We start from the raw sequence: 24,274 nt of genomic DNA, 5'->3' as shown, positions 1-24,274 counted from the left end.
TTCTTCAGTGTTGCTTTTGTTGAAAATTCAACATTTTTGTGACAGATTTTGCTGTTGCTTGTTTCATATTCAAAATACCAGTCAAAATTGTTTCACATGAACCATAAGAAATTCCCAGCTTTTCAGCAACTTCTCTAATAGTTATTCGACAGTTATTGATTATGTTGTTCTTTATTTTGTAGATATTTTCATTAGTTGTTGATGTATTAGGATGTCCAGCCCTTTTTAATGTTGTCTTCAATAATGATACAGTCTTCTTGAGACTCTTTGCAGCACTCTTGGTGTTGACATAAAAGCCAAAAGCCTTCTCTAACATCTTCATCACTTCACTGCACTTCATTCCATTTTTAACACGGAATTTAATCCAAATCCTACATTCCATCACTTTTAATAAAAGTAAATTGTCGTTTATAATTAACACCCTTGGCTGCCAAATCTGAGCTATGCATCTAACGTGGCTGAAAATATGGATATACATTAGACAGTGCTGATGTTGTTTGTGATAAAGACAAACTCGGTCAAAAAGACAGCATGCAGAATAAAAAAATTCTCATCATTTTATCACACCTCATAATACATGTGTTGTTTTCTTTTGTTCTTGTAAACTTTAGTTGTCTTCTTTTTGAAACATTGAGTCAGTTAGTATTCATCTTGTGATTTTATTGGGTTTCAGTATCTGATGTTACATGTTTGTAGTACGCAATTACTTCCCTGCTCATATGCTAAGAATGTGTAAAGTATGTATATTCAACTTAGTAGTTCAGATATTAATTTAATACTATATTCTTTTGTTCACAGATTTTCTTATTCTGATAACTAGTTCTGTTCTTAAACTTAGTAAAAGCAAAATGTTATTAGTGAATTGTTTTCAGCCTTTAGTTTGTAAATGCAGTCCAGCTCTTTAATATCTTTTTTTATTTAGAAGTCCAGTTATAATTATCATGGTAACAGAAATAATTATATCCTGATTATGTAATCATTTTATAGATAGAAATATTATAAAAGCTCTTTAGTTGTTTCCTATATCAGTATTTTACCTATTATTATTATTTTCTTTTTAGAATACATGATCTTGCAACATTAGAACAATTATGTTTAATAGAAGCACATGATGCTGAAGTTTTATGCCTTGAATATTCTCAGTCCCGTGGTTTACAGGAACCTGTACAAGATTCTCATAATTTTCTTGCATCAGCATCTAGAGATCGCCTTATTCATGTATTTGATGTAGATCAGGTATGGAACTGTATTTTTATGTATATTTATTTTTTGTTATTCTGTGTGTGTTTTAATTTAGTAAAATAAAAATTCAATTAGGGTTTAAATAAATTATAGTAAAATTAAAAGAATTCAATAAATGAAATCCCATGTGTATTTTCAGTTGTATTTAACTTAAACTTTGAGTTCTAATTTTATGAACTGTAAATTCTAGATTATTTGTATTTATTAATTACATTTAAGTGTTAAATTGTACATTTGGCATCAGACACCATAAATGGTTTATCATTTCAAGGATGGGTTTGACAATGCTACTTCCAACTGGTGTAGAAAGCCCCTAGATAGCGCTGATTAGTATGATTAGGCCAAGAGTTTGATGGTTTAGTTAGTTCTTTTACTGCTCAGAAATGTGCAGTAGGGATCTACCTAAATGCTTTATATTACAGTGGGATCCTTCCATATCCCATTGTAGAAATGGTTGAAGTTATTCCTTCAGGAGCCCTCTATCTAATGTCATGCAACTCTTTAATTCCTAAAGGAAAATTAACTTTTGATGCCGCTTATATTTAAGCTGGTCAGTCTGAAATTTTGATGAGAATGTGCTGTATTCAAATGGGTAGATATGTAGTGATATTGAGGGATTTTGGGTAGGGTAGGGCCATTCCCTTGAGGGGGCTTTGAGGATTCTGGTCATGGCTGTTTAATTTGTACTCCAATTCTGTTGGTACCCCCTTTCTTTTTCCTTATTTCCTTTTTTCCATTATCACCACTGTGAGTATATGTTTGACTTTGGTAGATCCACGTTGTTAAGGATGGCTGGAGTCAGTTTATTGTTGATGTTTACTAGTCATGGAGTACTACACATTGACCAACTTAGGGACACTATTGCTGCCCAGTGGTTTTACAATAATTCTCATTATATTTGATACTGACTATTTATAAAATAATAATCAGTTGTAGCATGAATATAAAAAAACATACATGCATACATACATGTCACAAAACTGACATTTCTATCATTTGCTGATTAACTGTAAATAAATCATTTTTTTGTTCAGAGTAATGCATAATTATATATTACATAGGTCAAGAATGGGTAGGATGCTACTCAGTCAGGTCTGGACAGAATGATGAGTATTTGAATTATTAACTATAAGTTGATGTGTTAGTAAATATACAAATAAATTATTTTCTAAAAATGTTATTTGTGTTAATCGGTCATTTTTATATTTCATTGCACTAAACTTTAAATGCTTGATGTTATTATTTCAGGATTATAATTTTGTCCAAACATTAGATGACCATTCGTCTTCCATTACTGCTGTCAGATTTCTGCATTCTCATAATCAGTTACAAATGATTTCCTGTGGTGCTGATAAATCTATTATATTTAGACAGTTACAAGGAGTAAGTTAATATATATTTTTTTAAATTCATTTGATTAAACATTTTTGATGTGTAGTATGGTTTTAATATTGATCATTTTGATCATGGATTTGTAATATCATAAACATAATAATAATGGATTGAATATTCTGTATAATATGACATCATTGTTTATTCCAGAAGAATTGAGTTGTAAACAGTTCTCTAAATATCGAAAATGAGAACAAATGTCTATTTCACTCCACATTGAACATTTATATTCAGTACTGAAACCTGCTATTAGTCTATAAAGTAAACAAAATAACAGTTAAATTTTACAAGATTTATAATAATAGTGTGTAAAAATAAAATAATACATCTTAAGATAATTTTATTTACAGTTAAATTATAATTTGTTCTGTAACTTTGCATGTAATTATCTTTTCAGGGTCAGTTCTCAAGGGGCCATAATGCAGCTGGTAAAACTACATTATATGACATGGAAGTTGACTGTATGCAGAAACATATTTTGACTGCGTGTCAAGACCGTAATATCAGAGTGTACAGTATTAATAGTGGGAAACATACAAAAACATTTAAAGGATCTGTTGGAGAAGATGGATCTCTTATTAAGGTGAAATAACTTATACTTATTAATCTGTTTTATAATGTTATTGTTTTTAAATAAATAATTTATATATATGACTTTTAATAACAGGTAATAAACTTTTCATTTTTCTGATTAAAAAATGAATTGTAATATTTAATTTGTAAAATAGAAAAAAAAAAATTATCCTGAATTTTATTTTTTAATTTCTTATAATTTTTAGTTTTTTCCCAAAACGGATTACTCTTTTGCTTAAATGGTTGTATTTTGTCTAATTATAGCCAAATAAGTAGTAAAAAAATAGTTCTGACATAGACATATCTTTCAATAATTACTAAAAACTGGAGACCTAACCTAATTGACAATTACTAGTGAAGCATTGAATTCTATTTATTCTATTAATGTTCATGAAACATGCTTATAATTACAATAATTTAGATTATAAAAACAAAATGTCAAAAAAATAAAAAGTGTTTCATCAACACAAAATACTACTAGTAGTACAGGCAATTTGTCATCAAAATAGGCTGTATTTGAAAATCCTTACCTACCGATTGATCTTTTGTGCATGCGTTAGGGGTGATGAGGGACTCTTAACTCCGGATTTTTAACATCCCCGCCCATAGATTTTTGAAAAACTTAAAAAATTTTGAAATTCATTTTTCTCTGAATCTGTGCATTTTAGAGAAAAGTTTTTCAAACAAAAAATGTAGAGGACATTCTCCTCTACAATTAATGTCATTGAAGTTATGCCGTATAATTTGAAATTGAAATACTAGGTGGGGCTGAAGTAAAAAAACATGTTTTTTTGGTTTTTTCACTGGAAAAAATTGTTTTTCGTCTGTATTGCATTTGGAAAAGTTGTTAATCTCAACAAAAAAAACAGACAACTTTTATTCAAACAATGTTCTTGTACGACGTACCATTCTAGAGTTATAGCGGTACAATGGCAACGCAGCGGTCCTATTGTTACTGTAGCCGGGGAGATCGGCATTGTTCAGCGACTAGACCGGTTTCGAACACATGCCCAATTCACAACATTTTCACACTTTCACAAGCTACAGCTCCAAAATGGTAAGTCGTACACTCTTGATTGACCGGATTTTGGTTATTTGGAAATTAAATCGTTTAGCCCTATGTTTTGATTGCAGTCAGCCACTGTAAAACATACCGATCCAATCTTTTGCTAAATACGCACAAACCTACGCGCGGTAGCGCAGCTGTAAAGTATAAACTTGTGAAGACCAAAAAGTAGAAAATAAAAAATATATTAAAAAAATGTTTAAATACCACTCTTGTATTAAATGCACTAAAAAGTAGAAAACAAAAGATTTTTTAAACACCACTTAAACTAAACGCACTAAAAGGTAAAAAATAATTTTAGGATGGTGTCTCAGAATGGATTTGACAACAGGCTTTGATTGTGATATGTAAGATTATGTGAAAGTCATAGCTTCAAATTAAAAATTTTATGTTTTTGCCAATTTTTTCATATGCATGATGAACACCCTAAAGAGGTGGGGTACTCATGTCAAAGTACAAATCTTTGCACCCCACTCTTTAGGCCATTTATCACACATATGAAAAAAAGTGGCAAATACTTCAAATTTTTAATTTGAACCTATGACTTTCACATAATTTTACATATCAAAATCAAAGCTTGTTGTCAAATCTATTCTGAGATCCAGTCCTAAAATCATTTTTTACCTTAGTGCATTTAATTTAAAAGTGGTGTTTTAAAAAATTTTTTACATGTTTTTTATGTTCTACTTTTTAGTGCATTTAATATAAGAGTGGTTTAAAATTTTTTTATTAATTAAGTATTTTCTTTATTGTTACAGTTAATTTCATAAACATTTTGTACAAAGCGAATCTGGTAAAAATAATTCTTCTACATTTCTGTTCATTATTGAGTTATTAGTTTTTTAATAGTTCCCATTTAATGATTTTTTCTTATAAAAGTAATTAAACAATTTCTGAATTTGTATAAACATATGATTGTAATGCAGGCCAAGGTAAAAATCTGATGATTTCAAAAATGAAAAAAATGTGGTACCTATTTTTTTTTAATGAACTTTTGTTATCATACCGGTAATCTTAAGACAAAGGTATTTTAAATTGAATTGAGTAGTCAAATTTTCTCCTAGTTGATGAGATTTTTGTAACACGTTATGTAATTGTCAGATTCGCTATCACTGTATTCATATAATGATCTAATATTAAAATAAAAATAAGGCCTGATTATACAGCACAATGATAAAACACCCCAAACAGTTTACTTAAGATTATGCAAAAACTCCTCATGAAGCTCATAGAAAACTTCAAACGGTTAGTAATGGTATTTGTACTTGTTAGCAGCACCATGAAGGTGAAAAAGTGTTTCATCAGAACAAAACAAACTGTCCAAAATGGCAAGGCCATTTTACAATAGATTTAATAAGGCTACATAGCTATTAACTCTTCATTTTTTTTTTGTCTATTTTTCAGTCAATCTACCATCTTAATTTTGTAGGAATAGAAACTTATCTGTTGATTAATCTTAGAAATATTTTATCTTGGCAAGTTCAAGGCCAAACCATGCTTCACGGTTGGTCTCCTTGCACTTTGATGTCTCAAGGAGTAACTTAAGTTTTACATTTAATACTCAAGCAGTAGATTTGTCTCTATAAATATATCTACATCAACCTGACAGTTTTGTATCAACTAAAGCACCTTCTCAAAACATCAGTATCATATAAAAATATTGTTACAAGATGAGGATAATCAAATATTTTGTTTTTTCACTAAAAATTTATAGATCTGTTCAGATACTGATCTTATTTAATTAGGATTTCTGTTTGTTTTTTTTCTAGATTCTAGATCTTTTAAAACATTTATATCTTTTGGTCATTTTAAAACATTTTCTCTATTTTTTTTAAGGTAGGCTAAATCATCTCTGAAAGCTAAAAAGCTATTTCAATATTTTTTTTTTGTACTGAGCAGATTTTATTAATTTTGGTGTTTTTGGTTATTATTATAGCTGTTATTTTTATTTATTTTTAATATGAATTTTTAATGACATTAATTTCTATATTCATTAGCTCCTAATAAATGCCAAAAAATGTAATAAAATACTCCACACCTAGTTTAACATTTGTGTGCAGTATTAACATTGTTTTAATTGGTGACCTACAGAAATGAGTTTATTAAATATGTCTTTGACTGTTGGCATTTTGTCTGTATTTCATCTCTTATCAATATTTGGGCTAATGACCATAGTTAAGCCTGTAATCTCATAAAAAAAATCTATCCTACATCTTGAGACATTGTATATCTTATTCAGTTAGCTTATAGAGTTCAAGTAAACAAACTGTGTGTACGAGTGTATAAGGGGTCAATTCACAAACATTTCCTGTAAATCCTGGTGTATATAAAAGAAACTACGCGACTTTAATGTTCAGTAACCACATGCTATTTTGTTTTAAGTTATAAATTTAAAATTGAAATAAATTAAGACATTTTATTTGACTTGTTTAAGAGTTATGAAATTGTCAGTTGTCTACAAGTAGTAAAATTTCACTAATATCCTAGATCAAATTTCTATGATAATAAACAAATAATAAATTCAATTTAGTTTTCATCATCTGATTGCGAGAAATCCGTAGTGCTGTCAGTATTAACAGATACAATGGGAGGCTCAATTTTGTTTTCTATTATATTATCCAATTCCCCATAATTTGGTTCAATAGAATCAAACATGTTTTATATAGTTTTCCATCCTGTTGTCTTATAGATTGCTTTTAAGCATAAATTTTTAACATCAGATATTTTAAAAGCAGTATTTTCTGACACTATGTAACTCTTGATTTGTCCCCAAAAACTCAGTTGGGTGGAGTACACAATGGTAGGGAGTTAATTGAAGCATAGTTTTGCCACTGTGTCTTATCTGTGTTATCTCATCACTTTTATACATACTAAAAGTACTTTTAATACGCAAAACTCTGCAATAATTGGGTCTTAAGTTCATCCTCTTCAAAAATCACTCCTTTTGAACTATTCCACATTTTGGTATCATTCTTTTTCCAAGACATGGCTGAAATTCTTTCCTTTTTACATGAATTATAAGGAGCGTTGTCTAAGACAATAACTAGATTATCTTCCAGAGGAGGTAACACATCGTTAAACCATTTCTAAATAAATAAAATTTGTGTACATTTTTATGAATCACATTTTCATCAAACTCGTCAATTTTTTCTTCTGTTGATCTGCAGGGTTTTGTTTTTTTAGAAAACGGTAATTAGCAGATTCATACTCGTGATTCATATTGTACACTGAAGCAGCACAACTTCCACTTACATTAGGATTTTATTAACAACATCCAAAATCAATGCTGTTGGATTACTCAGTAATTCACTTTTATAAGCATTTAAAATGATGTATTTTCCACACAACTTAAGGGATTTTTTTACCGCCTTTTTTTTTTTGGAGGGGATATCAGTAATTGTGCATTATTATCAGTTGAATCTTATCAGACATGGTATCAAAATAATGGTATAACTCAAGTCGTGCAGACACAAATCTAGGAATACACTACACTCACATTCTAGTAAACTTAAAAAAGTTGCATTATATTAACTTTAAATAACAGTAGAGTAAATAAATAACAGAAACACAAAATTGAACTCAAGAACAAAAAAGTGATCATATGAAAAGATGAAGGGTTTTAATAGAACTGAGAATACATAACATTATATGAACTTTTGATTACATCGACTATTATATGACAAATTAATTATATGGTGACTATATACGAGTAATGATTATAGTGTTTTATATAGTTATGGCCGCATTGTGAATCGACACTGATGCAAGGGACGTGATTCGGCAGAATCATGATGAACTTACTCACATAAAGGCAATTTTTGTTTATTCTTCACTCTATAAGCTAACTGAATACTGTATAGTTGTTACATAATTGTAGAATCTTTGGGTTGTAAGGGGTGCATTTTAGTATTTTACCCATGACCAAATTTTTATGTTCAGTAACAAAACAGTTCTAATTATACAAAATATTAACTATTTCTACTAGTATGTATGAATGAAGTCATGTTAAGTTGGTAATAGTAATTACTCTAACCTTTCATTCCTCCTTTCACGTGATGAATTCTTAATATATGCTTAAGATTATTTATCTTTAAAAACTCTTTTTTTTTACTTTCGCAGACCAGAAAATCACTTTCTATGATGGAAAAAGTTATTAACTTATATACAAATGAGTGCTTCATGGCAGAACTGCTCATGCCACTCTAGAAAAGAACTTATAGCATGGCAGAATGGCTCTGCCAGTGGCATGGTGAGGTTAAAATCTTGTATGTTAATGAATTAATCTCTTCTTTAACTGTTTAATTTAAAAATATTTATTTTCGTTGTGTTACGGTGCTATGTAGTGTGGAACTTGGGTACTAGTCACATCCTGTGCTCAGACAATCGCATAAAAAAACTTTCAATTTCAGTTTTAAATATCTACGACTACGGTTTGGCAACATTGTTTTCTCTCATAATATTTTTATTTAGCTGCTGGTGTTTTCACTTCATGCAATTATGTTTTGTTTAAAGAGCTTTTACTGTAATAATATTATCATATTAATTACTGTAACTATCTTATTAGTAATGACAGCTTTGTTTCAAGATATTTTTCACATTCTGTCTTCAGGTGAGTTTAGACCCAAGCGGAATCTTAGTAGCCAGCAGTTGCACTGACAAGACACTTTGCATCTATGATTATTATTCAGGTGAATGTCTAGCTACAATGCTTGGACATTCAGAATTAGCTACAGGTCTTAGATTTACCAATGACTGTCGACGGTTAATTTCTGCTTCTGGTGATGGCTGCATTTTTGTCTGGAAAGTTCCACATGATTTAGTTGTCACTATGCATGCCAGATTATCACAACAAGCTGCAAGGATTGGAAAGTAAGTCTTATAAATTTGAACTTCTTTTCCTAGTTTTAGTTATTTATGTTTCAGACAATGATGTATTATTAATCCTTTTAACAGTACAGTTGGTATGACCAGCTATGCTGTTTCATCTGTGGGCCTAGTTTGCTATTTTCACATTTCTGTTCCCACTACCATTCATATTCAATGATATACTTGGCTGCCGTCCATTGAAATTAACAAGAAAATTATATGTATTTTAATTTTAGAATTATATGTATTATCGTTCTGATAAGAGTCCACACAATTCAGAGCTAATTCTAATTTTTGTAGCTTTTTAATGCTTAAAAATTTAGGTTTGGAAATTTTTTAGTTATGAAGTTTATAACAGTTATATAAATTCTTTTCTAATTACTATTTTCTTCTTTTTTAATAAAATTCAAATTAATAAACATTTTGTTTAACTTGATATAAGAAAGGGCATAGTGCAACCTAACTTATTGTTACTTCTTGTATTAGCTAAACCAGTAAATTTAATCATTACATTTCAGAACACTTTAATGATTCAGACATTTTTTTTCTTTCTATATTTGAAATAGCTTGTAAAACACTTGTTATTCATAAGTGCCTGAGGAAGAAACACTGATGTTCAAGAATTAAGAAAGAGAAGTCATTTGACATTATCCTCAAATATGCAAAATGGATTAGTTTATTCATACATCTACATTTCATAAAGTTGCAGTCACTTAAATCTTTTTAATTTTATTTCTACATCTTTCATATTCAAGGTTGTTTAATGTAGATGATAAAATGTGGTTTATTTATAATTTTTTCCCAAAAATAAGAGGAAGTTAGATATAAATATTTATGTGTACCAAAACTAATGTCTCTTGTTTCCGTATAAGTGAGAGTTATACCTACAAAAGGTTGTTCTTGGCAGTTCCCAAAAAGTTAAATAATATTTCCACTATTGTATTAATAACTTCAGAGTATATAAAATCAATTATTTTCTTGTAATCCACCTTACTTTTTTGTTTGTGCTTTGTATGAAATGCACAGTTCTCATCTTTGTTCATGTCATATAATGTTCATTTGTTATTTTTCTTACCTGATAAGTTAAATAGTTCTCTTCATGTGACTATAAGTTTTCTGTGATTATTTTCTGAGAGATCACATTGTTTCTTCATGAGTAAAGAATGATAGTTTAAAAGTAAATTAAAAAAGCTTACTTATAAAACAATAATGAGTAGAAAAAGATTTCTAGTAAAACTTTGTTATTCTTTACAAAATTATTTCCACCTATAATGTTTTTCACTAGAAAAAAATGTCTAGGTTTTTATTAAAATGGCCCTAAGGGTCTCAGTTGCTAAATTACAGATTGAAATAATATTTATTAAACTAAGTGATGTAATGTTTTTGTTTTGCAGGAAATTAAATGGTTTAGGTATTGCTGTTGATACTGGACACTTTGGACCTCCACCCATGGAAATGTTGGATCCAAATGCAAACGCTCTTTCTAATGACAATGATTACAGGTTAGTTTTTTTTTTAATAACCTTAATAATTACCCGTGCTTATATTTATTTTCACTTAAAACTTTATTAATAAACTAGCAGGCAATCTAGCCAGAACTTGGACCCTTGGGTCTCTGATCAGCTCAGGCAAATCTCAGATCCAACGCAGGAGCTCCTTGAGGCCATTGAGCCTACCCCATGGCCACAGAGCTCACTTTGCTTGCCATTCCCTTTTTGCCAGGGGGACTGGCACCCTTGACACCTGTAGAGCTTGCTTCATTTGTCATTCCCATCTACCGAAAGGGCTCCACCCCCTGGACCCCCACACTGTATGTTATCCTCATGGTTGTGAGAATAATAATTATAGTATTCAGGCTTTAAAGAACCCTGAAAAATAAACTAAATTACAAAAGATAGAATAATAGTAACTATGGTAACTAAAGCACATACACCTTTGACGACAAAAAATTCATAACGTAGTTCTTTGCCATGGTGGAAGAAATATAACAATGTGGTAAACAGATTAATCTATTTTTTCCTTAATGAATATCTTTAATTTACAACTTCACCCTCCTTGGGGGCGAAGAAATAATGAATATTTTCAATATCTTAACTTTCAAGGAAGCTAGGGCCTCGGTTTGTGGCTAAAACCTTTCCTGGGATAACATGAATGTATCCTGCAAATTTAAAAGTAATCGCTGAGTTGGTTTCACAAAATGCAATAACAAACAAACTTTATATATATACATTTCTGAATAACTGTGATCTGTTAGATCGAGAGTGTACGTGACCATGCAAAAGTTAGCCTTCAACCTACTAACAAATACCCCATTTGAAGTTTGAAAATTGGCTGATTGTTTGCAAAGATATAAGAGTACCCCATTGTGCTTCCCAAAACAGCATCCCAGGAGCATCCCGTTTGTTACCAATTGATGGTGATGATTGGTTTAGCCTTCCAGCTCATTATTGTTGAACAGGATTTTTTTCAATTTATTTAATATTGTTTCTATAATATTATTCATTCTATTGATTCAAATCATTCAGTTCAAACTCAACTCACACAGGAATAGAGCCCCATAGTTCATGAATTCACTAATTCAATTCATAAAATTTATGCTTCAACCAACAAACAAAAACTCTCTTCCTTTTTATATAATAGTATAGATCATTGATTCTCAAACTTTTTTACCCACCGCTCACATTGGGAATCAAAAAGTGCTCCCAAAATTTGTAAACTTACCATCTGTTAAAAATAATAATTGCAGTTGCTGTTCTTAAGATGTGCTCTTGAACAGCAATCGCAATTATTGTTTTAAACGTAGCATATCCTATTTCTGAGTTAAAACTTACATTTTAAATGAGAGCAATTTAATCATGTTTGGAAGTATTTTTATTAAAATTGCTTTTAAAAAAATTACAATTGTATTTATGCAGTTATATAACAACAATAGTGATAGCATATTCAATATAACAATACAATAATTAAAACAAAGCTTTCAATTGAAAAATTACACAATTACACTTACATTAATGTGAAGGATGAATCTGTTTTGCTTTAACAAGTTTGTTAATATCAGGGTGAATTTACTTAAAAACAGCCATAAGTCACTGCATTCGGTAACATACAGCTGATTTCTCTTTTTTGTTAGCAATGTTGGTACAGCACTAAATCCACGTTCAGACAAATATGACTTAAGGGAATGCTACCAGAAATCATTGAACAATCAACCATAACCCAGGTTACAGTTGCAGGATTGGCTTTTGCAGCCAAAATTCTTGGTAGCCATTCTTGAATTTTATTTTTATTTCTTTATTTGTTGTCAGTTCTGTAAGTTGTTCTAACTGGGATGATCTTCCTGTGTTGACATTTGAAAAAGGATCAAACACCCAGTTTGGTATGTCCATATTTAAAATGTCCTGGAATCATTCTTTGAAATCACCGTGGAGGTTCTCCAAGTGTTGGCAGTAAACAAGCAAGTCGTTGTTGTTGATCTGTTGAGAAATTAGAGAAGTTATTGAATTCATGTCTGCCGATATTTCTCTTGTGTAATAGCAGTTGGCTACCAAAGCAGCAACAACATTTTTTGTTTTAATCAAGTTCAAGTCGTCGCCTTGAAGCTGGAGATTAACATCATTAAACAATTTATATAGGTTTGTCAAATATGCAGTATCATTCTTTGATGTAATGAGGTTGTCATGCAACTCTGTATCTATGTTTTCCAGCAACTCTATCACAGAGTCTAATAGATTGTAAAATCGAGTCAGACAAGTACCTTTTGATAGCCAGCGCACTTCTATGTGAAGCAGCAATCGTTGAAATCTTCATCATTGGCAACACAAAACTGACTAAATAATCTGTCATTTAGTGAGTTGCTTCTGATTTTATTAACCGCTCTGATAACATATTGCAGTGTTGTATGCAGGCGTTCACTCAGGTTTCTCCCAACTAAATGTTGGCGATGAATGACACAGTGTACAGCAAGCACGTCTGGAACTTTATTTTTTAAGTATGCTATAAAGCCTTTGTGAAGCCTTGTCATAGCCAGAATGCCATCAGTAGCAATTGACATAATATTCTTCAAAAGAATTTCCTTTTTGTCACAAAACGTTTCCAGTGTATTATATATGGTTTCTCCCTTTGCACCTGTCTCTAAATTTCTAGCAAATAATAGTACATCCAACTGAAATGAAAATTGGCAAGTCTTCAGATGATTGCATAATGGTTCTTCAATGTTTTTAGCCACCTCATCAATTCCTCTTTGCACAGAACTATTGCTCAAAGGAATTTTTTGATAACATCTGCCGCTGGTTTATGGAGCACAGTGGTTATTACTTCTTTTACTGTCAATAAAATTAAATCTTCCCCAATAGTGTGTGGTTTGCTGTTTTAGCAATTAACAACGAGATATTGTACAAAACTGAAAGTTTATCATCGTCTAGCTTAGAAGCACCTGAAAAATGTTTTGATATAGTTGGCTGAGTTATGTACTTCTTTTTCAGGTCTTTAAAATAGGCCACATCTTTGCCTTTCTTATCTGAGTGCACTTTATTAAAATGATCTTGTAGCCTGGAAGGCTTCATCGCTTCATTTGAAAAGGTTTTTTGACAAATAAGGCACATTGGCAATGATGGATTTGAGGGATTTTCGATAAATCTATGTTTAATATATTCCGCACTCTACTGCCGCTTCTTTTTTTTTGCTTCCAACATGGTTTTGATTTCACAAATATATGAATAAAAGATTGACTTTAAAAAACCTGCTATTGATTACACGGGAAAATGCTAATGAAAATAAAAGAAACAATTACTGCCTTTATATAGGTTTGAAATACAACACATCCCAACAGTAATAAATATGCAGTTACTCGTTTACCGCATGTGACAGAATTCGTGGTGAGTAAGTTAGAATAAGACCGATAATCCTGTCAATTCATGCAGGATTGGACAAATCACATTTAATTCATACAGACCTAAAGTCATATAAAAATTGACTTAAGCATTGATGACTTATTCATTTTAATACATGTTTGAGAAATGCTACATGATTCATAAACTAAATGGCATTTTAAACAGGTGACTAGGCTGTAATTTGGTATAAAAACATATAATATCTGATAATTGGTTTGTTTATAATTTGTGTTCAAAAATTAATTATGTTTGTTAATTTTTTTTCTACTTAATTTTATTTTGTGTTGTATATATATTTTCTATCACTTTTTCTTCATTTTTTGTTGATAATTAAATAATAATGCTTTGTATATAATAAATACTCATTTATTTTGATATATTTATTATAAATAGTCATCAAAATGACACATTTGGTGTCTGCTACACAGAACAAAGAAAGGTTCAAACTTGCATTAGTGAAGAAGTGGCTGTATAACAAAAAATATGAATTGGTTTCTTTTTTTCGTATTACTGTCATATTATACACTGATATAAAAAATTAAAGGGCTATTATGATAAAAAATGTTTGTATTCAAACTGTTTTAACTTTACAACCAAGAGGCTTAGAGAGACAAATAAGAAAAGAAATTAAAGCTTGAATATTCTATTTTTTGACAGTCCACTTCAGATTTAAAAAATCATCAAATTAAAAAAAATATCTGTGAGAAGTAAAGTTTTAAAAATTTGAAAAGTTTTTTCGTGTTTGATCGAGTTCATGGGGGAAACAAAATTTTTTCAGTAAACTGCATTAAAATCGTTTAAAAGCTTAAGACTTTAGCTTTAATTTTGTTTTTTGTACGTCAATGATTTTTCTGAACCGAAATATTCCACTTTAAAGAGAAAAGGCCACTTTTATCTTTAATGCTGCATGTCTCTGGATCTAAGCAATGCATTGATACAAATAAATATGGAAATTAAAGGGTTTTGATCTCGCTTTAATGGCAGATTGTGAGGTCTTTAATTTAGCATTGCAATTTATGGATTTTGTTCATGTTGTGCTGAGATATAGAAATCTTTAATGATTGAGAATGTAAATTGAATGTAAATCTTTAATGATGGGTTAAATTGAAAGCAGGTGATAAAACTCTTCATAAAGGTAGGGATGGCTAAAGAAAGATATGGAAGCTATTAAAATAAAATAAAAAAGTTTATATAGTATTCTTCTTTTTTAATGGGAATTAAATTCATGAGTTCTATAGTTATTATTTTATGAAAGTATTCTTTGTAAATATTATTACTCTGAATCTTAGACTTGTCTTATTGTGTCGTAAAAATTAATGACAGAAATTTAGACTGGAGAATTTTTATGCTTTAATCCTTTTTCTTATATTACTCATTTGTAGAATTATATTGTTGTTATGATCTTAATAATATATAACCTCTGATCAGTGACTTTAAGGATGTTGATTGAACCTATTGTGGTGAGATTAAAAAAAAAATGAAAAATGTGAAATTAATTTTTTTAAAGTTGTAAATTATCTAATGGAAAACATTTCGGAACAAAATGATCTATTTTCTACCTAAATTTGTCATTACAGCCAGTACAATTTAATCCTGTAACCTCAATATTTCATCACCATGCCGACCTCTATTATAGAGGTCATGCTATCAATCTATCATAGATTGATAGCAGCTTCACTTCTTGTTAAAATTAACAAGCTACAAAATTCATTTCCCGTGTCATAAAAAAAAAACTTTAATTGGGTGATCATCCTGTTACTTAAGACTAAATAAATATGTAAATATTCTTATTAGTCATGCACTTATCTTTCACATTTACATACTTATTATCTGTTCTAACACATTCAAGTAAATTTTTGTGATATTTTACTATAATTTCATCATCAAAATGACTGAAATGACAACAAAGTAAAATAAAAATAGAGATCTGAATGCAGTAAATCGAGTACCAAATGCACATATAAACAAATACTTTACTGCCACAGAAGACAGCCTGAACAGGTCAACTTTCTATACTTCATGTTATTATTTATTTCTGTTTGCTCTATGGTTAATAGTTGTTAATAAAATCAATTGAAAAAAGATTGTAGCTCTAATCAATATAGTAATAAAAAATCTGAGTGTACTGTGTAAAGAAAACATTGCAGTTGCAAATACAGAAACATATTACCAGAGGTCCTTTTTTCAAATCATAAACATAAGGGCATTCTAGCCAAGTAGTTATTGTCGTTAGGTTGTTAGTAATCGGTAATTTAAAACATTTTTTCATTATCATTTACATGTGAATAGTAGTTTGCATGCTATACAGCATTTTTGTTTATTCAATTTGAATTCATATGATAAAATATTATTTATTATAGTTATATATAAATTATATGTAATACATAATTATCTATTTTCAAAATCTTTCACAGATTTAGTGTCGGACAACTACCATTATGGGCCAAAAAACAGATGCAGCAAACAGTTCCTGTAGGAGGTGTTGGAGGTCCTCGCACTGTTGAAGTACCAAAAGGTCGTTGGGCACAACGCATTGACCCAACTGGCATTACTGTTAAATCTGTTTATGATAGCGACAGTATTATACCATTTCCTATGAACACAGGTATGTTAGATTGTTGAAAAATGAGAGAAAAATCATTGTATTTTGTGAAAACATTTTTTTCTTCGCAGTAAAGTGCATTTAGTTATATATTTAGAAACAATGATGTAAGTGTTTGTACCGCATCAACATTATGTGGTATTAAAAAGAAATATGGAAACAGCATTCTTAGAAATAAATATCTCGGTAAAATAAGCTTTACATAATAATCTTGAGTCATGCATAAAAGTTTTTGAATATATTTTGTATCTTTTATTCTAGATTTCAGTTGACAAGCCCATTAAGTAATATTAGTTATACAAAGTTTAACCATCTTCATTTTGATGGATAATGTAGATTAAGATGTCCCCTTTTCCTGTCTGATGATTATTTTGATTTTGACAAACTTATATTATTTATTTGCTTGAATTAAACAGAAAAAGAAATGGATTAGAAATTAAAATAACAGTGTACTTATGTAATGTATGTTGTAAATGTATGATTAAATGAAAAAATTATGCAGGAATGTTAGTAAGCGTGTCTGTGTATTAATCTGTTAAAGGTTTAATCCTTTAACAGATTTATCCTTTTGACATAGGTGTACAGAAAAAACTGCAAGGTTTTATTAGTTTTATTTTATCTTTTATATAGTAGACTGCGTTACCTTATACTTAACTAACTCCTTACTTTTTAACTGTTCCTTTCAGTAATATGAAATGAAAAGAGGTAACAAAATACTTCATGTGATTTACTCGCTTATTTTATGAAAATAAGTTTAATTTTCAAGTGAACTGTGTACTATTCATTTTTTAAACATCTGTATTTTCTGTTCTTTCTGTTATCTATGATTCATTAATCCAGATAAAGCAATCACTTTATATTATTTTATCAGTCAGCCGGTAGGCCTACTCACAATCTCTGCAAATTATGTACCCCCATACCTTTGTAATTTTTTGTCTATAATTGCATTATGTATCTTAAAATGGAAATATATTCTGTTATCTTACTCTGTTGTTTAGTATCTTACGTTCATTTAGTATTAGTTCTGTCAAATTTACTCTTCTTTATTGGTGCATTTTTACAACTGTCAACCGTATTAATTTTTTCATGTCTTTTTTTCAAAAAAAATTACATATAAAATTATGAAAAGATCTGAATGAGAAATATAAAGTGTTGTGATTTCATTAATAAGAAATTGGAGGGATTATTAAGATTAGATAAAAGCAATATGGTGATGAAAAAATAATTACGGTTGATTTAGGAGTTGGTGAAACAATTAATAAAGAATGAAAAACAATTGATTAAGCCTAATTGCTTTACTATTCAGGTTTCCTCTCGATGTGATTGCTAAAGAAAACTATTTTTGAGGTTCTGAGTGATGTGTTTTGGCTGTGGTTTATCCACCAGAAAAATTTAGAAGTTTCTATTAGTGATCCAGTAATAAAAGAAAAAGCATTATTTTTAAATTATACACTCGATTGAGATAAATGTTTTACTGCTACTAGGTTAATGAGGTGGAAACCATGGAGCCATATGTTAGCTATTTGTGATTAAAATATATTGAGAGATACTGGTGTTTTGATTAATTTTCAAAATAGTATTTTTTACTTAATCACTAAAGAGAGTTGAAAAGAAATATAATCTAGTATAACTGATGTTTTTGTTTATCTTATGCCTTGTAAATCCCAAGTAAGTGAGAGCCTGTTGTAATATATCTGAGTAAATGTAAATCTGTGTTTTTTTGTAGAAAAACGACTGGATTCAGATGGTTCAAAAGAAGATAGCTCAATAGACAGTGGTACTGAAACAAGCAGGTCACTTTTCCCTGAAATAAGGCGAGAGACTATTATTGTTCCTAAGAAGGTTAGTAGTTTTATATTTTTGTATTGAATAGCATCTTATTAAAATTTTCTTACATTATGTGTTGTGAAAATTTGTAATCATATTATATCATTTTGTTTTATTGTTAGTTTTTTTTAACAAAGTGGTAAGTTAATAATTTGAAAAAATATATTTTATTTTAAAGTTACTTGTTTTTGTCTTTTAACCCCTGAATGTTAGATAGGGTTATTAGAATTTGATTTGTGTTAAGCATAAAATTTAGTGGCAGTGAAAAAGATAGAGTATTGCTTTTTTTGGTACATTGTTGTAGTTTATGTAGTATAATAAATGAAAAAAAAAACATTCATAATTCATGGTTCACAATTTCATTTGTAGCTTTGTTCTTGAATTAAGTAACTGGTCATTAAAAATTTTATTTTTATTATCAAAAGAACGCTTCATAAAATCCTTTCTTTTGCTGAATTCATTTCAGTCGCTTAATTAATTAAAATTAAATTATTTTTTATAGTACTGTTTTGTAATGTAACTTGTCATATAAAAGCTTTATTTTATTGCGTGCTCTTTTAATGCTTTTAAAATTGCATTCCTAACATAGCTAAGTTGTTAATATTACATTTTTTATTATCAAAAACAGTTTGATCAGATGAAAAATAAAACTAAAAGTATCTTATTTAAGTTTATAATAATTTAATCTCATAGAAAAACTAAATGCATTGTTGTATGCAGGTATGTATGACCAGCAACCTATCATTTTTTTACTAGTAGCTGCTATTAAAGGATAGATAGCATGTTTTCAGTCAGTGATTATGGAATAATTATCTGTACTTTTCTAGGCTGTTACTAACAGCCTATGTGAATGACTTTCAGATAATCATCACTACACCTGCATAAAAAATGTATAAATACAAAATTAATAATGGTCACAACATGAAAAATTGCACTAAAGACTAAGTTTGATTTAAAATTTTAGGAAGTTTAATAGAATTAGATTAATATCCAAAAAGAATATTCTGTATTAGGTTCAACTAATAAAAATCAAGATAAGCAAAAATAATTCAATTTGATTATAAAGGGTCAAGTAAAAAGTTATGTTTTTAAAAAATGGTTCCTAATGTATTCACTATTCGTATCCTATTTTGACTTGCATTGCAGATGATTAGTTTACTTTGTTACTTATGTTGATGTACAAGGTTTTACTTATTTATTTATGTTGATGTACAAGGATTTTTTAACAAGTATGAAATATCAGTTCTGTTGAAATTACCATTACAGTTCAGTGTGTGGTGCAGCCTGCTGCAATCTAATAGTTAACATGAACTTGTAAGAGCTTTTTTTTTAATTCTGGGTTCTGACTGAATTATTCTTTAGCTTAAAATTTTATTTTTACATTTATGTGTTTAAAGGCAAAATATCAATAAAATTTGATGAGCATCAATCATACAAGTGTTTGAATTCAGTGTGGTTTCTAGTCTTAACTCCATATTACAATGTTACTGGCTTCAGACTGTAAGGTGATGATGGACAAATATGTAGAAATTATAATAATCTGGAAAAGAATGAACAAGATTAGTAAAGCAGCCAAATTTGAGAATCGAATGATACAAAATTCAGTAAATAGTGATGAGGTTGTGTACAGAGAAGAGTATTGTAATTAGGACTGACAGATGTTTAGAAGTTGTTGATGACATATGAGGATCAATAACAAGACAGTGAAGGGTTTCAAATGAATAGAGAAAGAGAGAGAGAGAAATTATTTATAGTGGAAAAATTGAAAATGAGGTTACTAAAATAGCAAGGATTACTTTTAATATATTATTGTATGAGTACTGTGATCAGAAAGTGGAAGATACCAAGAAATGCAAATGTGATGGTTTTAAAATACTACTGCTGGCCAATTTTAACAGATGGAGCTGAGTGCAGTACTTGGGTGAGAAGGGGGTTGAATAAATTTATGGCAGCAGAAATGTAAGTTTTAATGGGTAGAAGGAGCACGTAAGAAATGAGATAGTAAAAGAGAATAGGAGTGCAGAGATTGGAAAATTGAATGAGTGAGAAAAAGCTGAGGTTGGGCAATTTATCAGATGGAGCGATCAATGTAACAGATAGTAAATGGGAAGATCTATGTTGGCCAAATAAAGGAAAATGTAATAGAGATCAAGGAAAACATGGAGAGATCAGTGAAGAAAGTGTTCAGAGATGTCTGCCAGAAGCAGAAACGTATAAAAAAAAAAGAAATACAATACTAATCGTAAATAATCATGATAGTATAAATTACTTACAGGCCAGAAGAATAACTATTAGTTAATACAGAAATAAGTGTAGTAGCCAGGTTTCTTTTTATATAATCCACTTTTTCTCAATCTTCCAAGGGTTAAGGAAGATTAAACCTTTAAAGGGAATTAAACTGTTAAAGAAAAATTAAGCCTACATAAATGTGTTATTCGTAATAATTTTTTTGCTGGTCCATATCAGTAGAAATTGAAAATCTCTATAGCAGCATTTATAGCAACCTGAGTGTCACGATGATATGAAAGGGGAGTCGTGAAATTAACTTACAACTTTGCATGTCATTAACTTACAACTATGAAATCATTCTATAAAAAAAATTATTTATTATAAACATTTTACTTACATTTATGAGTACATATGTAAACAAAGTAAATTAATGAGATGATTGCGTATGTTTTGCATTTAAAAGTCTCTCCATACTAGGATCTATGTTAAGATACGCACAAAAGCAAATTGTTTTCAAGTGATAACAGACAATTCCTATATTTAGTTTTTAACACATCCACAGATGAAAAATGCTTTTCACAGGCCTGGCAAAAGGATTAATATTTTCAATGCTTCTATGAATAAATTTCCATATTCACTTTGACAAGCATGCCAAAATGTTACTAAATCTTCAGATGTGAATTTTAGCTGTAATGTTTTATTGGCAGAGCTGGTCGTGAATCTCAACTGGTAACTTAGCAGCTGCAGCAGCATTTTCACTAAATTTATTTATTACTCATCTCTTTGAGAAATCATTTTTATTTTCTAGGAAATATTCCACCAGCTGAATTTTTAGTTCACACAAATGCATCTTCTTGCAATCCAAACTGTAGTGAATAATAGTGTTTTCTTCATCCAAATTTTTCTCAGTATAATTGGAAGTGAGTGGAAACATATCAGAATTTGTACTTTGAAGGTGAATAATCCAGATATCAAGCTTCTTAATGACATTATGAACTTTGTCATGAATAAAATGTTTTATCACGTCCTTGTAAATTCACATTCAAATCATTTAAATGCGAAAATACATCTGCTAAGTAAGCCAACTGCAACATATACTCATTATTCCATAAAAACATTGAGAATGGCATTTGTTTATCCTGGAAAAATATTATTAATTCAACTCACAATTCCAATAACCAGGTTAACACTTTCCCCACGATAACCATCTGACTTCTGTATGGAAAAGAAGAGATTTTTCTTTTTGCCTATTTCATCATGTAGTTTAGCAAATAGCCTATCCTTTAATGGTCGACATTTAATAAAATTAAACACTTTTTCAGCTTTACAAAGAATTTGTTTGAGATTTTTTGGTATATTTTTTGTGGTGAGAGCATGTCTGTGAATGAAGAAATGCTCTTGTTATAAGACAATCTTTTAGTTTTTTCAGAAATCCATTGTTCTTTCCTGTTATTGCACCTTCATTACATACAGCACTATATTTTGTCCAATCTATGTTGTAGTTTTTAGTAGCTTCATAAAAAACATCAAAAAGACATTGTCCTGTTGCATGATTAGGTATTAATTTACAAAACAACATATTTTCTTTGATTGATCTGTCCCTACCGCATTCATATCTCACAAAACATAAGAAGTGAAAAATGTTTGCCATATCTGTTGATTCATCAAATTGAATACTAAAAAATTAACCTGAACTCACTTCCTCAATTATCTGATTAAGATCTCAATTGTCTGTGAATATTGGCAGCCATGTCATCGATTTACCTTGATACTGTGTCAGAAAGTGGAATTTTTTTGCCTCTTCTTTGCCTATTCAAACACTGACCATATCAATTGGAACAGGCAGTATGAGATTTTCTGCGCTTGTATGGAGTTTGGATATCTTAACTACTCGTAGTGCTAAGATATAAGATGCTTCAAGTATACTTTTATCAGTATGGCTTGATTTACAAACAGAAGCTTGTTGATTTCTCAAAGTATGTAATTTTCTTTCAAAGAATTCCAAGGGTTTGCTTTTATGATCCAGCTGTTTAGTTTCCATTAATTTTGATGGCTTCATACTTTCATTGGAGATGATTTGAAAGCAAATAACCCACTATGGCTTTCTATCCAATGAGGTAAAACCATATTCTAATTAACTTTCGTTGTACAATCTTGTCCTTTTACCAATCAGTTTAGCTGTAGATGGTTCATTTTTTTTTCACAATTTTATACATTTTGCATAAGAATCTAATTGAAAAAAAACATTTCTACCATTTGACTGCACATTAAAAAATTGAAACCTTAATTATTATTGTTTTCATTGAAACTACGCTTTTAAAAACTTAAATAAAGGCAACAGATGCATAACTAAACTGATATTCTGCAATCCTTTACTCTTCTTTTATACTGCTAAGACCACAACATGTTGAAGTATATCATATGTATGTTTGAACATAATGCCCTCACAGCGAATATTATGCAGCGGCAGACAAAATTTCAAGGATTTGAATGCGTCATACATGCATGTTCATACACATCGATTTCAACGCAGCTAAATATTTTTAATTAGGATTCATTGGGTTATGGTTGGGGGGGGGGTTGCAAAATATTCATTATATTATATTTTTGTAGTTGTGGAGCAACTCCAAACATAAAAAAGGTTGTGAATCACTGCTCTATAGTACTTGGGAAGCTATAATTGTAATTAACTATATTGAGTTTTTATTAGTCATGAAAATTATGTACAGCTAAAATATTATTAGCTTTTTTGTATCTTCATTAGTTGCTAATAAATTAAAAAATTAGGTTTCTGCTAATAAGTTTGTAAAATTTTCCAAATAATATTTACTTAAATTTTAATTTTTGTTTATTGCAATTTTTCAAAATTCCCTTCAATAATTTCAGAACATGTACTGATTAAAATTGGAATCTTGTGCTAATGTTTTTCTACTCTTAATATGTATTCAGTTTATGATATGTTGACAAGATTGTTTTTATCTAATATAACAATTAAAATCCATTAATGACTTGAAAGAGTATTACAGTATTTTTTTTGTAATATTAATATGGATTTTTTATATTTTCATTCAGTTTTGTTTAAGGTATTATATTTCAGAAATGCTCAAATTAAGTTTTTTTAATAAAGAAATTGCTTTTATCTCATTTCTTAAATAATTTACAGAATTTTTTTAAATTTATGATAAAAACTTTAATTTTTTAGTTCTAAATAAAATGAAATATGTATCTTATTTATAAATTTCAAGGGACATCTACTATTGTGGACAGTAGCCACCAATTAATTCCAAGGATATGCAGTGAAGTTCCACCCAGTGTTGTTTATCTTTGGTCATCATGGAAACTAGTTTATAAAACTGACTTTGCTGATTGGTGCTTGATTTGCTTTTAATTTCCAAGATGCTACTGCTTATTTTCTATGAATTTTTTCGGTGCACTGTATTAATATAAATAGCACCCAGGTGCAGAATAATACAAAAACGTATATAAAAATCTACCAATTATTATGCAGCAGGCAGACGAAATTTCAAGGATCTGTATGCTTCATACATGCATGTTCATACCCATCGATATCAGCGGAGGTTTTTCTTT

At 29.6% G+C, this 24,274-nt stretch overlaps 1 protein-coding gene across 4 annotated transcripts in view; it reads left to right on the top strand.

Annotated features, from left to right (window-relative positions):
* The window catches only part of Wdr62 (WD repeat domain 62), a 315,495-nt gene that overhangs the window by 235,477 nt on the left and 55,744 nt on the right, over positions 1-24,274 (top strand). For all 4 annotated transcript variants that reach the window (XM_075363396.1, XM_075363395.1, XM_075363397.1 and 1 more), the window contains exons 11-17: positions 1,062-1,236; positions 2,491-2,625; positions 3,032-3,217; positions 8,883-9,142; positions 10,534-10,641; positions 16,443-16,633; positions 18,357-18,472. In XM_075363396.1, the coding sequence (XP_075219511.1) occupies positions 1,062-1,236; positions 2,491-2,625; positions 3,032-3,217; positions 8,883-9,142; positions 10,534-10,641; positions 16,443-16,633; positions 18,357-18,472 (1,171 nt within the window). The remainder of the gene's footprint in view (positions 1-1,061; positions 1,237-2,490; positions 2,626-3,031; positions 3,218-8,882; positions 9,143-10,533; positions 10,642-16,442; positions 16,634-18,356; positions 18,473-24,274) is intronic.

The sequence above is a fragment of the Lycorma delicatula genome, chromosome 4, assembly GCF_047948215.1.
Source record: "Lycorma delicatula isolate Av1 chromosome 4, ASM4794821v1, whole genome shotgun sequence".
Classification (NCBI taxonomy): domain Eukaryota; kingdom Metazoa; phylum Arthropoda; class Insecta; order Hemiptera; family Fulgoridae; genus Lycorma; species Lycorma delicatula.
The sequence above is the reverse complement of the archived record's forward strand: the minus strand, read 5'-3'. Positions and strand labels throughout refer to the sequence as shown.